The sequence below is a fragment of the Oryzias melastigma genome, linkage group LG5, assembly GCF_002922805.2.
Source record: "Oryzias melastigma strain HK-1 linkage group LG5, ASM292280v2, whole genome shotgun sequence".
NCBI classification, from domain to species: Eukaryota; Metazoa; Chordata; class Actinopteri; order Beloniformes; family Adrianichthyidae; genus Oryzias; species Oryzias melastigma.
Genome location: NC_050516.1, coordinates 9,117,480 through 9,130,376, shown reverse-complemented (window position 1 = coordinate 9,130,376; position 12,897 = coordinate 9,117,480). Strand labels below are relative to the sequence as shown.

The 12,897-nt window shown below is 36.5% G+C and overlaps 1 protein-coding gene across 4 annotated transcripts in view; it reads left to right on the top strand.

Annotated features, from left to right (window-relative positions):
• Nucleotides 1-12,897, top strand: part of LOC112145098 (MICOS complex subunit mic25a) — a 72,296-nt gene that overhangs the window by 26,534 nt on the left and 32,865 nt on the right. For 2 of the 4 annotated variants that reach the window (XM_036211834.1, XM_036211835.1), the window contains 2 exons: nt 266-349; nt 3,500-3,573. In XM_036211834.1, coding sequence (XP_036067727.1) covers nt 266-349; nt 3,500-3,573 — 158 coding nt within the window. The remainder of the gene's footprint in view (nt 1-265; nt 350-3,499; nt 3,574-12,897) is intronic. The other 2 variants (XM_024270137.2, XM_024270138.2) reach the window with 1 other exon arrangement.

Below are 12,897 nucleotides of genomic sequence, written 5' to 3'. Positions count from 1 at the left end.
AAACATCTGTTGAGGATTTTTAACTTTAGGGGTCATTCTAATGTACTCATGCTGTTTAAGATGTTTGTTTTAATCATTTAATGTTTAATTTGAGCATCTCTCATTATTTGTTTATCCGTGCAACCAACAAATTTATGAATTCAGAACAAAACCTTTAATCTAATTAAAATGTCAAATAAGGATTTAAGAAGAATATAAAAGCATATTATGGATTTTCTATGGATTTTACAGTTTAAATTATTCTATTTTTTACCTTTTTTTTCAGGGCAAACAGTTGGAGAGAAAGGAGGCGGAGCTCGCCACGTTGTCCACCTTTTATAAGGAGCAATTAGAAATCCTGGAGAAGAAGGTAAGATTCTGTCTATAGTTTTATACACAGAGGCTATTGGAGAGATGCAGAAACCGTCTGAGGAATGAAACATTTAAAAGAAAGGCAGCAGAAAAGAGAACCAAGAGGACCTTCACCCTGTTTGGTTCTGACTCGGTTCTATCACTTAATTGGTTCCTGAAGTTCTGCTGGGTGTGTGAACCACCAACAAATGTGAGGTATTTGGGTTCTTCAGCACTGACATTTATGAAGTGACTTTATCTGACTGAAGAACAGAGAATACCTGATCGGTTCTGGTTCAGCCTCTAACAGTCGAGTTCTGAAGGAGCTGCGGTTTTCTAAGGGTGTTTCTGCAGAGGACTCGCAGAGGACGGTTACAGCAGCAGAAGAGAGCATGAATCAGCTTCTCTAAATATAGTCCGGACATGAGACCATGAGTCTCATTATTTGATGGAGATGACTTTAATCTGGAGGCTGAAACTGCAGGAGTGGGCGATATTTTATTTCACGATTTTGATTTTTTCACGATTTCTCTAAAATAAATTCAAATTGACAAAAAAGGAATTATAATGATTTTAGTTGAAATAAGTAAACACATTTTTAACAAATATTTATATTTATTCAAATTTTAATTTCAAATGTATTAAAATTAAGGGTGTAACGGATCACAAAACTCACGGTTCAGATCGTGTCACGGTCTTAGGGTCACGGTTCGGATCACTTTTCTGATCAGTAAAAAGTAAAAACAAACAGAAAAACAGTAAACAATACGATAAAAGCTAAATATATTTTTGGAAATGCTTCAAATGAAATATTCAATAAGCATATAAAGTACTTTACACACAATATCTATATCATCAAAACATTTGGTCATTGAGACCTATTTGTTAAACAAAACAGATTTAAACTTTGAACACAAACAAAACGCTAAAACATGTAGTTTCTGATTACATTTACATGTTTTTAGACCAAATCTACAAAAGCTGAGAGAAAAGAATGCTTAAAAATAGTGTTGAAAATACCAAATCTATCTGGAGTTTCCTTAAAATACAAATGTTCTCACCCCTCCACTATGTCCAAATTAAATCATGAATAAAACAGTTAAAAGGATTTTTGGGTATCAATTGTTTCATTGAAACTATCTATGGGAACATTTATTTTAAATGATAATAATTATCTGTAAAACGTGACACTCCCGTGCTCACTTTTCCTAGTGATTTTTGATCTCTTTGGCTTGCCATACAATCGTCCCCTGATTGAGTCTGTAACAGAGCGGCTTTCTCCTGTGCGGGACAGCTGCTCCTCATTGGGAGATTCTTTGAATCCAGAAATGGAAACTGATGCTTTTATTCAGCTCTTAAATTAAATAAACCTTATATTTATTGATCTTTCACTATGAAGTTGAGAAACGTTTTTGAAGGAAGCTCCTCCCACACGCTGCGGGAGCTTCAGGTGAACAGACTTTGAGATAACCATGAAGCATTTACTCAAGGGATTGTTAAAACAAAGACGATTTACATGAATTTGACTCGAACTCCATTCGATGTGAACGGACAGTTGATTTAAGTTATGCTAGCGCGAGGTGTGCGTGCGTGGGGGGTGGTGTGGTCCGCGGTACACACGTGTTGAAGTCAACAAGCTTTTGTCTTCTCGCTCTTGCAGCTTTTCATAGAAGATCGTGATAAATGATCTCTCAAAAATGACACATTGTCATCTTTGGAGATCGTAAGACGGTTTTATATTGCCATATCGCCCACCCCTACACAGAACACACTCAGCAGAATCTTCAAGATTTCTTTGGCCGCCCAATTTTTTTGAGAATCGTTGGCGTGGTCATGAATGTAGATGGTTGCAGTCAGGCAGGCGCCCATCAGAAGTGGCGCTTTTCATATACCCTCTGGGCGTCTGATGGCGCTTGATCTATCTATCTATCTTTCTATTTGCACGTCTGCCATTCTGAGACATTCACACATCATCCAATCAGAGCTGCTGCCAGCCGGCGATCCACCCTGTGGCCGCCCAGCTCTCGCCCAATTTCATAATGGCGTCATCCCAACCGGACACGACGGTGTCTATAGATATAAAGAAGTTAAATTTAAGACTGTTAAGACCATTAAAAACATATTTGAGACCACAAGGTTTAAGAACACAAACAAGTCTAATTTAGAAAAAAATAACAAAATAAATAAGCACTAAATATTGTAAAAACAGACCAAAATAATAATCCACAGGTTTTATATTAAGACTGTTTTTAAATTATTATTATTCATTTATAGTTAAATAATAATTTTCATTGTCAATATTTATTATTTACTAACTACAGTTAAAATTAGTTATTAAAAATACACAAATGACAGTACTGTGAAAAAAAGTGGAATTTTCTTTGACATTATAATAATAGACTAATATGCCTTTATTATAGTTTTTTTGTGCTAAGTCAAATTACTCAAACAAAAGTTCTAATATTTTGGTCACAAGTTTCACAATTTCTCCCCTTGGACGTGTCAAAAACGTTTTTTTTTAGCAGAGCACAATTTAACGCTGGAAAGAGAGGTATCACAAGAAGAAAATGACTAGCAAGAAGTAAAAGGATCTCTCCATGCAGAAAGTCATTTTTACTCAACAAGAATGATGATGATGATATCAAAATGTAGAAACAAGAAGTTCCACGGAAGCATTCAAAACGGGACGAATAAGCTAAAAACGCTTGTAGATAGAATGACTTCAAACGAAGTATTATACAAACCAATAATATGTTTTTTATTTAATAGTTCTAAACAGAAAAAAAAAGTTTTTAATGAACTTAATTATTGAATATTTTTATTAAAGTAACAAAAACTAGTGTTGTAAGTGGAAATGACTCATTTTAGAACAAAATGAGAATAGTATCGTTCTGAAATATTGTCATTTGACCCCGGGCTCACCCTGGATCCGGTTCAGCTCCGATGTGGACACCAGAGCGGTCTAGCTACGACTCACATTGGTTACGGATGGCTGGCGTCCGGCCCAGCCCTGGGCTGCATGCAGGACCCCACTAGATCACTCGTTAAATTTGTCATTTTCAAATGAAAATGCAGCAGGGAGTGGATTTATTGACAATTGTATGTAAGTAAAACAGACAAACCTCTGCTTTGAGTCCGTGTTTCCTCTTCTACCTTTTTTCATCCTTAGAGTTTTGAAGAAGCACCAACAGCGCCAACAGTGCGCTCCTCTCCTCCCCCCCTAACCCAGATGGGCAGCGACAGGTAGGGAGGGGATCTGCACTGTGGAGTTATTGATGACATCAAGTTGTTTTATTTATATTTTTAAATGAATTGTGCGTCAAATTGTTGAAAAAAAAAAAAAGAAAAGAAAATTAATATATTATCACTGCAATTTGGCGCCCCCTCCACCAGATGGCACCCTAGGCAGCCGCCTAGGTCACCTATGCCCAGGGCCGGCCCTGCCTGCTGTCCTGCTGCAGCCGCAGGCTCCCCGGCCAACCTCACGAGAGTTGGAACTCACCAATGTTCACGCGATAACCCACCATTTGTACACGAAGTACTCAAACAAACCCTCAATCCGCTGAGATTTTGAATTATATATTCACAACATTTTCTGCGTGACTCGTCTTCATTCAATGGGTAATTTTTATCAATACATTTGTCTTCTATAGGCTCAAATGTATATATATGACTGTGTAACACGGATTGTGAAACAAGTAAAGGAGACTGGGGTTAGTTGTCACAATGACGTAAAGTTTACAACACGGGCAGAACAGTGAGTACAGCGGAAAAGAGGTTTTATTTTGAAAATTGTACCATATGCACTATACACTCGCTCACATGATTTCCAGTTTAAGTCGTTAATAGCCAGAACTTCACAAAATAAATCTCTGGCTTGGCTCCGAAGCCAATAAAACGGATACAGAGCGCCGGAGAGGCGGACCGGACTGAATGCAGTATGAGATTGGAGAACACGGAAAAACGTGAAACATTAAGAAACGTTATGTAATTTGTAACATTTAAAATGATATATTTTATCAAATTAAATGTTTAAGTTGAGTAAACCATCAACGTAAACATTTAATTTGATGAAAACTTTTTTTCCTTTCTTTTTTCCAGAGAAAAAGAAAAAAAAAGAAAACTAATAACTTTAAATGTAACAAATTACATAACTTTTCTTAATTAATCCAGTTTTCAGAGTGAGACCAGTACTTACTCTTAGAACATAAATCTAGATTTTTGTTTCTAAAATTATGACAATGAATGCCAGTCTCACTTTATTTATTGAACTTTAAGATAACATCTTTAAATTGAACCAAAAAATACAGTAAAATTTGAGTTTTTTGAGTCTTAAATGAAGTTTTTATTTTGTCTTTTTCAACATTTTTAGATCCTTGAAGAAAAAGCAAAAATCAAATAGTTTATTTAGGTAAAACTGAACAAATTATTTTGTGTTTGTTTTTTATTTTTTAAAGATTCTTCAGTAATAAACCCGGTAAAGTTCCGTCAGTCCTTCTTTAGAGAATCTGAAATCCCGCTGAAAGCCAGCCTGTTCTTTCCTCCACTGGAAATGTCAAGACCACTGACTGTTTTCAAAATGTGGAAAGAAACAAAAGAGCGCAGGTGGAGGAGTGTGTGGAGTTGATGCCGCAGCACTCAAGGAAAGGCTGCAGTCTAATGACATGTGCCGTGGTTTTCTCATCTCCATGTCCTTTAGCGAGCGCCGCTCTGCTCTTTCAGCGCCAGAAGAAAAGATAAAAGAAGCTTGTTGGATGCTTTTAATAAATTATCCTCCACGTTCCATCAACCTGAGCGCCGACGCTGAAGAAGAGCGCCGAGTAAAAGCCACAGAAACAGAGATGTAATGAAACCTCTTCAGGTTTTATTGAGCACATAAGGAAGGGTGTAAAAGACAGCCTTTAATTTAAGGATCTGCAGATACTTTAGGGAACAACGTTTGAGTAACATGAAGAGATACATCGATGGTAAAATGTTGGATTTCTCTAAGTAAATAGAATATGCCGTAAGGATTATACTCGTTCCTCCACCTTTCCCTCCATCAGTATCTGCCTACAACAGGGGTGTCAAACTCGATCCAACGGGCCAAAATTCAAAACACATCTAAGGTCGCGGACCGAACAGGATAAACATTTATTGAACACTCTAAAACTACATTTTTAAAACTTTAAAACCATAACTTTTTAACATAATTATGAACTAGATATATAGCATTACCTGCAATGATGTTAGTTTGAATCCTGTAAGCTGAATTTGACCACTGAAGATGCTAGTGCTGATAGCTGAAATCACTGAAGGTAATAGCTGAAAACGTGGAAGCTGATAGCCAGCTAAAATATTAACTAAATGCCAAAACTGAAAAAAAGCTTAAATTAGCCAAAAAGCTACCAAAATACTAATTTTTAAAACTTTAAAACCATAACTTTTTAACATAATTGTGAATAATAAAACAGACAGGAATATTATTCCAGAATAAATAAGCTTAAACTTCAAATTTGCCTAAAAAAATGAAAAAAAAAACAAAATTGGCCAAAACAGCTAGCATGTAAATATTAACCTAACTCCAAAATAGCCTGAAAAACTTTTAAAAGAGCCTAAATGAATCAAAACAGCTAGAATGTAAATATGAACCTAATTCCAAAATAGCCACAAAAAAAAACTTTTAGAAAGCCTAAATTAGTCAGAACAGCTACCATGTAAATATTAGCCTGAACAGCCTAAACATTTTTTAAAAAGCCTAAATTAGCCAAACAGCTTGAATGTAGCTGAATTATTAGCTAAACTCAAAAATAGCCAAAAAGCCACAAACAAACAAAAAAAAACGCTAGCCAAAACGCTAGCAGAATGCCAATTTTAAAAACTTTAAAACCGTAACTTTTTAACGTAATTATGAATAAAAAAAAGGCAGAAATATTTTTCTAGAATAAATCAACTTAAATCTTAAATAACTTTCAATTATTTACTCTCCATAAAAATATATTTTGTCAAAATGATGCAAGTTAGAAATAAACACAAGATAACATCGGACTGTTAATAACAATAAAATAAAATGATCTGGAGGGCCGGATATAATCACCCGGCGGGCCGGATTTGGCCCCTGGGCCTTGACTTTGACACATGTGGCCTACACCCACAGCTCTCCCCTCCAGTAATGAGGAGATTCTCCTTCCTCCTCCTCCTGCAGACGGGCCCGTCGGATAGACGGGGGAACCTTATCTAGTCCCCGGCACTCACCTCCTTAAGGCCTCTGAGAAAACCTTTTACATAGGCAAGTTAAATGGAAAGGCCTCTGCCCGCGACTGACGGAAGCGCCTGATTGGCAGAAGAGGGCAGGAGACTCTATCTCTCCCCGCATGCCACAGCTGTCCCTTTTTTCCCTCCATCCTTCAGCGTCTCGCGGCTGACTTGCATGTGGATGAGGCAGAAAGAAAGAAGCCGAATGAGTGGGTGAGATAAAGAGGCCGTATGGGCTGTGCATTAAACAGACAGTTTATCCTGAGCCGGCGTCCATCTCCCCGTTCCTCCTCCTTCATTTTTCATTTCATCCTCTCATTCCTTTCATGCCGTCTCTCCCATTTCACCGCCTTTATTCTCCCTTATCGGCTGTGGAGTTTGGCTGGGAGTCGTGAGGGACACAGATCATCTAAACAAAATGTACAGCGGGATTTTTAAATGAAAATGTATTTAGAAATAGAAAAGTTGCCTTACCTGCAATAATGCCAGTGTGAATGCTTTTTGCTGAAAGTATTCACTGAAAGTTTTGAAGCTTTTTGCTTGAAATGGTGACGCAGTTAAATTTTGAATGGATTTACTGAGAATCCACAAACTATTTGCAAAATGTTACATTTTCTAAAAGACAGGAAACTTTGTTAAAGAACTATGAAAAAGGACTGAAGTTGACCTAAATTTCTAAAAAGATTGTAGTAAAATTGCTTAAAAATCCCTAATACATGAAAAATTTGGAAAATATTTAGTGTTGCTTAAATTTGAGCTAAAATCTAAATTACCCTTAAAAAAACAGTAAATTAACCAAAAAAGCTAGCTTGTTGCTTAAATACTAGCCAAACTCCAAAATAGCCTAAAATTCCTCAGTAAATTAAATTATTCAAAAATGTTAGCCTATTCCTAAAATAAAAGCTAAAGTCTAAATTAGCCCCAAAAACGTCAGTAGATAACAAATTAGACATAAACATTAGCATGTTGCTAAATTATTAGATAAACTCCAAATTAGCATAAAAAATTAGATGCCAAATTAGCCAAAAAAGGTAAGTACTTGCTAAACTCCAAAATAATTCATCAGTGAACTAAATTATCCTCTTGCTAAAATAGAATCTCAACTCTAAATTAAGTTAAAAGTTAAATCTCTGTCAGTCAAACTGTCACAGACAGATTGTTTGAATTAATGATCTTCTTTACATCACAACAGCTTGGCATCACAAAAGCCTGAGCTAAAGAATCAGGATTTTGGAGGAAGTTCTGTCCATGAAGATCTTCACTTCCTCGTCCAGCTGACATCCGGATCAGAACCATACGGCTGCCCAGATTGATGGATGTTTTTATGTATCAGCGATGAAGATTTACGCTAGCGAAGCACAGCGCTATCAGAATCAGACAGGGGGGTCGAGAGGCGGGGCTCCTCAGCTGAGCTCCAAAAGCCACGCCCCCAGAGGCTTAGATCAACATGAAAAGTAGGGCTTGGTTGAAAAAATCGATTCATCGATTTATAATCTATTTAAGCTTAATAGATCAATAATCGATTCACAAAAGATATAAATTGATTTAGCACACAAAGCTAAAGTCCGCTAGCTTGATGCTAACGTTCAATAGAATTTCCCATAGGACGGCTAACGCTAATGTTCGGTGGACCAAAAAAATACATTGCTGACTAAATGAACATCTTTATTTACTTACAGGCATTATTTTTCCAAACTCTTTTAAGGAAATCATTTTTAAAGAAACTATTTGTGGTCTTAAACATTGTTTTTTTTTTCTTTCCTCATACTGTTGTCTTCTTCTTGAATAACGCGTACTTCTATAGCGCCACCCAGTGGTCAAACTGAAACGTCCTCCAGAAGAAGCAGAACAATGTTTCCAATGTTAATGATCTGAACATTTTAGTTAGAACTTCTCCTTTAGAGAATCCATGTAACACTGGATGATATTAACAATCTCATTATCTCATTATAAATAATAGATTTTTAATGCATTTCTAAACAAATGTGTATACATTTGTAAACTTAAAATTGAATTGAATTGAAGAATTAAAAGAATCGTAAAAAATCGAATCGAATTGAATGATTTCTGGAAATTATAACCAATACCCAGCCCTGATAAAAAATGTCTTTTTAGGAGATTTAGTTGTGGGATTTTGGTAAAAAATGTTACAATCATAATTAAAACACTACTGGGAACTTTTTTTTTTTTAAATAAACAATTGTCATTGGTTTAACCAAGAGTGCTTTGTTATTGTGGTAGTTCTAAAAATAACCTGTGATTAACTAAATCTTCTGAATAATCGTCTTTATTTTTATAATATTTCTTGATGTTTTTTAATGTTGTTAAACTCCTCACTAAACATCCATGTTTCTCAGACAGACATGACTATTTTCACTCTTTCCTCTCGTGTTTAAACTCTCAAAAAGAAGAAAATGAGATTGCGAGCTAAGATTTATATGAATATGTCAAGCTGTATGCATTCTTTACAGAAGATATGACACGGAGGAGGTTGATTGACGCTAGTCTACAGCCAATCAGGATGTAGACTTGTTTAAAAAATAAAAGGATGTAGAGTTGGTTCAAAAAAATCATTGAAAAGTAGTGAAGGATCAGAGAAGTCAGAGTTTGGGTTTACATAACACAAAAAAATAAGCAAATATTGTAATGCTATTGATGATTTGAGGTCATTTTTAAATCAACAGTGTGTTTAAAGGGAATTTCTATTTGCAATCATTGGCAACAAAATAATGGCACTTTAGTAAATTATGTTTTCTCCGTTTTTTTATCCCACTAATTTATTCTTGGAGGATGCCTCCCTAATCCCCGCATTGTAAAAGTGAAGTATACCTGTTTGCCATTTGGGAGTAAACCCTTATGACTGTGTAAACAAACCTCATGTTAAAATTCACTCTTTTTAATCCGCCGTTCCTCCCCGTTTTGTCAGTGTCTCCCGCCGAAAGGGGAATTAATCCGCCTTGGTCCGTGCACGGAGCGTGAAACAACTCCCCCCTTTTAAGTCCCGACATCAGTCCATCTCAGTTCCAAGAGGGTTCAGACACGTGTGCACGAGAGGATCATCAAAACACGCAAACACAGAGTTAGTCACACCTGCATGTATGTGAGATTATACATGCTGCCTCTAATCCCCCCCCACGAGCCTCTCCAGCAGCCTCAGAACCCCCTCTCCACCCTGGAGCCTGTTTCCTGCCCCTCTCCTGCCTCTCCATGCTGGGATTTGGTTCCTGTGTATGCAAATGAGAGAGAGGAGCTCAGAGCGTGCACGCCAGTGATAGTGGCCCCTGTTCTGGTGTCACGAGAGCTGAAGTGAGCCGGCGGCCCCGGATCGGTTCAAGTGACGTGTGACTGCACAGAGACAGGAAGCAGACAAACGTTTCACATGGAGGAGCTGGAAATGAAGACTGCGTCTTTGTTTGGATGTTTTCGCTTCTTTCTACTTTAAAAACTGTTCATTAACTGTTAGCTTCCCTCCATGCTATATTCGTATGAGGTCAAATCAGGATCATCTTAAAGAGAACGACAAAAAACGATTGAAAATTAGAAAACAAGACATTGTAAAAAAAAAAGAAAATTGAAAAATGAAAAGAAAATTTAGTAACTTTTACATTTATAGTTTTTTTAATTCAAGTTTTCAGTATTTTTTTCTTCAAATTTTATTTTTTTTCATATTTTCAAGATTTATTTTAAGTTTTCTGGGTTTTTTTTTCAAATTTTCAAAACATTGTTTTTAATATTCTTTTTTTTTAATTTGCATTGTCTTTTTTCAGTTACAATATCTATTTTTCAAGTTTTCCATCCATTTTTTTGTCAACTTTAAGCTGATCCTGATTTGGCCCCATACATTCGTTTCCTAATTTCATTTAAACAAAACCTTTTAACAGCCTAAAGTTTATTTTTAGGAAATTCCAGTGGAAGACGAAGTCAAAAGTTCACTTTAATGACATGTAATGAAACTCATTGATTTGCACGGCCTTCATGTTGAATGAGATATCAAGCGTCAGGTGGGAGCTTCTCCGTCATCCACACATCCATATTCTTCTTCCAGAGTCAGAAGCACCCATGTGTTAAAACTCTCTGTGGAAATCTTTCTCCTGAATCTTGTTCCACTGAGCGTCCAAAGCTTTCAAGTTTCAGGAATCTGTCCTCTGTTGACTTTAGTCACTGAGGTTTTGACCTGAGGTCAAAGCGACTTCCTTCCCCCAAAGAGCAAGAATTATGCTCCACGGGAAACGGAATCTGTTTTTCTACTTTTTGTCTATAAATCCAGGGTTAAATATCTCAAAGAAAAGTAATAAATTAAGGTTAGAAACGGTTGTGGAGACGCTCCAGAGGCCTGACGGTTGAGATAGACTTCTCTCCCCTCTGTGAGGATGTTGGATGAGTCAAAGCTGAATTTGAAATTCTCTTATCCCTTTAACTTGTCATTTTATGAAGCTCATTCCATGGATTAACGGTTGATTCAGAGACTTTGAAACAACGTGCAAATTTCACATTTGCAGTGAGTAGATGAAGGTAGGACTGTGTTGACAAAACCGATTCATCGATTTGAATCAATCTGAGCATAAAAGACCAATAATCAATCCATAAAAGTAAAGATCAGTCTAATGGATAATGCTAAAGTCTGCTAGCTTGATGCTAAGGTTTAATGGGATTCCCCATGGGACGGCTAATGCTAACACTTGGTCGACCTAACCATACATTGCTGACTAAATGAACATCTTTAAAATGAATTTTCCAAATCCTTTTAGGAAAATATTTTTTAAAGTTTTAAACGGCGCTTTTTTTTGCTCATACTTTAATTTTCTGGAATAAGGTGTACTGCTATAGCGCCATCGCCATCTAGTGGCCAAACTGAAACGCCTCCAGGAGAGGAAGAACAATTGTTGGAGCTTCTCTATTTGAGAATCCATGTAACATTGTATGCTACTGACAATCTCATTATAATTTCACTAATACACTATGTGAACTGTGTCAGATGAATAGAAATATATTCAAAACATGTAGTAGATTATTAATGTATTTATAAACAAATGTGTAGAAATGTGTAAACTCCAAATTGAATTGATTTGAGTGGATTGAAAGAATCAGAATCTAATCAATCCAGGTTCTGGTGAATCGAATCAAATCGTTTCTGGAATTTATTATTGATTCCCAGCTCTAGATGAAGGCAAAGATTGTCAAGACCCACTCCAATGAAAATCATGTTTTGGTGTTTTTAAACGTTTGTTCTGATGATGGAAGAAAAAAGAAAACTAGGTTTAAAATTGCATTTCTGAGTATTTATTTATTATTCAAATTGTTGTGAATCAGGAGGAGATGAATGAATGTTGTCAAAAAATGAACATATTTGTGACGTAGGTGCCACAATCTGCAAGCTTCCTGCTCTGTTCTGATATATCCACCTGCAGACAAACAGATCCATGAACGTCCTTGTTTTCCTCATCTGAGCTGGAATCTGGATGAATTCTTTACAGCTGGGTTTCTCTGAAATTTCTCACCATTTTTGTTGCACAGATAGTGTTAGGTTTGGGGTGTGAGGGGCTGTAAGCTACTAGGACAGAATGTAAACAAAGGGATGATGGAAAATGAGGACAGTCTCCTTGTCAACAGCCCACAATGAATTTCTAATGAACTTTTGCAGAAATGATGTCCTATAGAAAACAACAGTCTTTAAAATATTTACCAAAAATTAATTGATCATAATTGAACGACTGCCGGGAACGCTTTGAGCGTGGATCAAAACATGATCGTAATGACTCTAAAGGTTTAGGAAATGTTCTGGTTAAATCAACATGAATTGTGATGAAAACTTCTAAATTCAAAATTAAAAGTTAGCAGGGTAAATAAAAGGTAAACAATAGGACATTTATTTTTAAGGAAAATTCTAATCAAATATTAAGCTGCTTTCTGTTTGAAGCCTCTCCTCCTCACTCCTTCATAAGAGAGACAGGACTTCTTGTTGACTTTGTGTTCTTTAATAAACAGAGAAACATGCCCGTGACATGACCTGAGTCTTCTCCAGAAGCAGGCATTCCAGTCTGGGCTGATGTTTGCGGATCAGCTGAAAATAATGAGATATGAAAATGACAAGTGAGGGCTGGAGGAGCGGTGGGCAATGGAGGCTTGATCCTATCATTCCTCTGCAGTCATTTCAATTATCCCTCTCTTCTATCACCTCATCTATTGGAAATACGAGAAATAATTAAGTAAAAGGCTTGAGGGCTGCAGGTATTGGTTTAAAGTCTGATTGCTGCACGGTTAACATCCTGGGCGTTGACAAACTCATCATCATTGATGGAGAACATTTATAAATCACTTTTTCTTGGCCTGTGC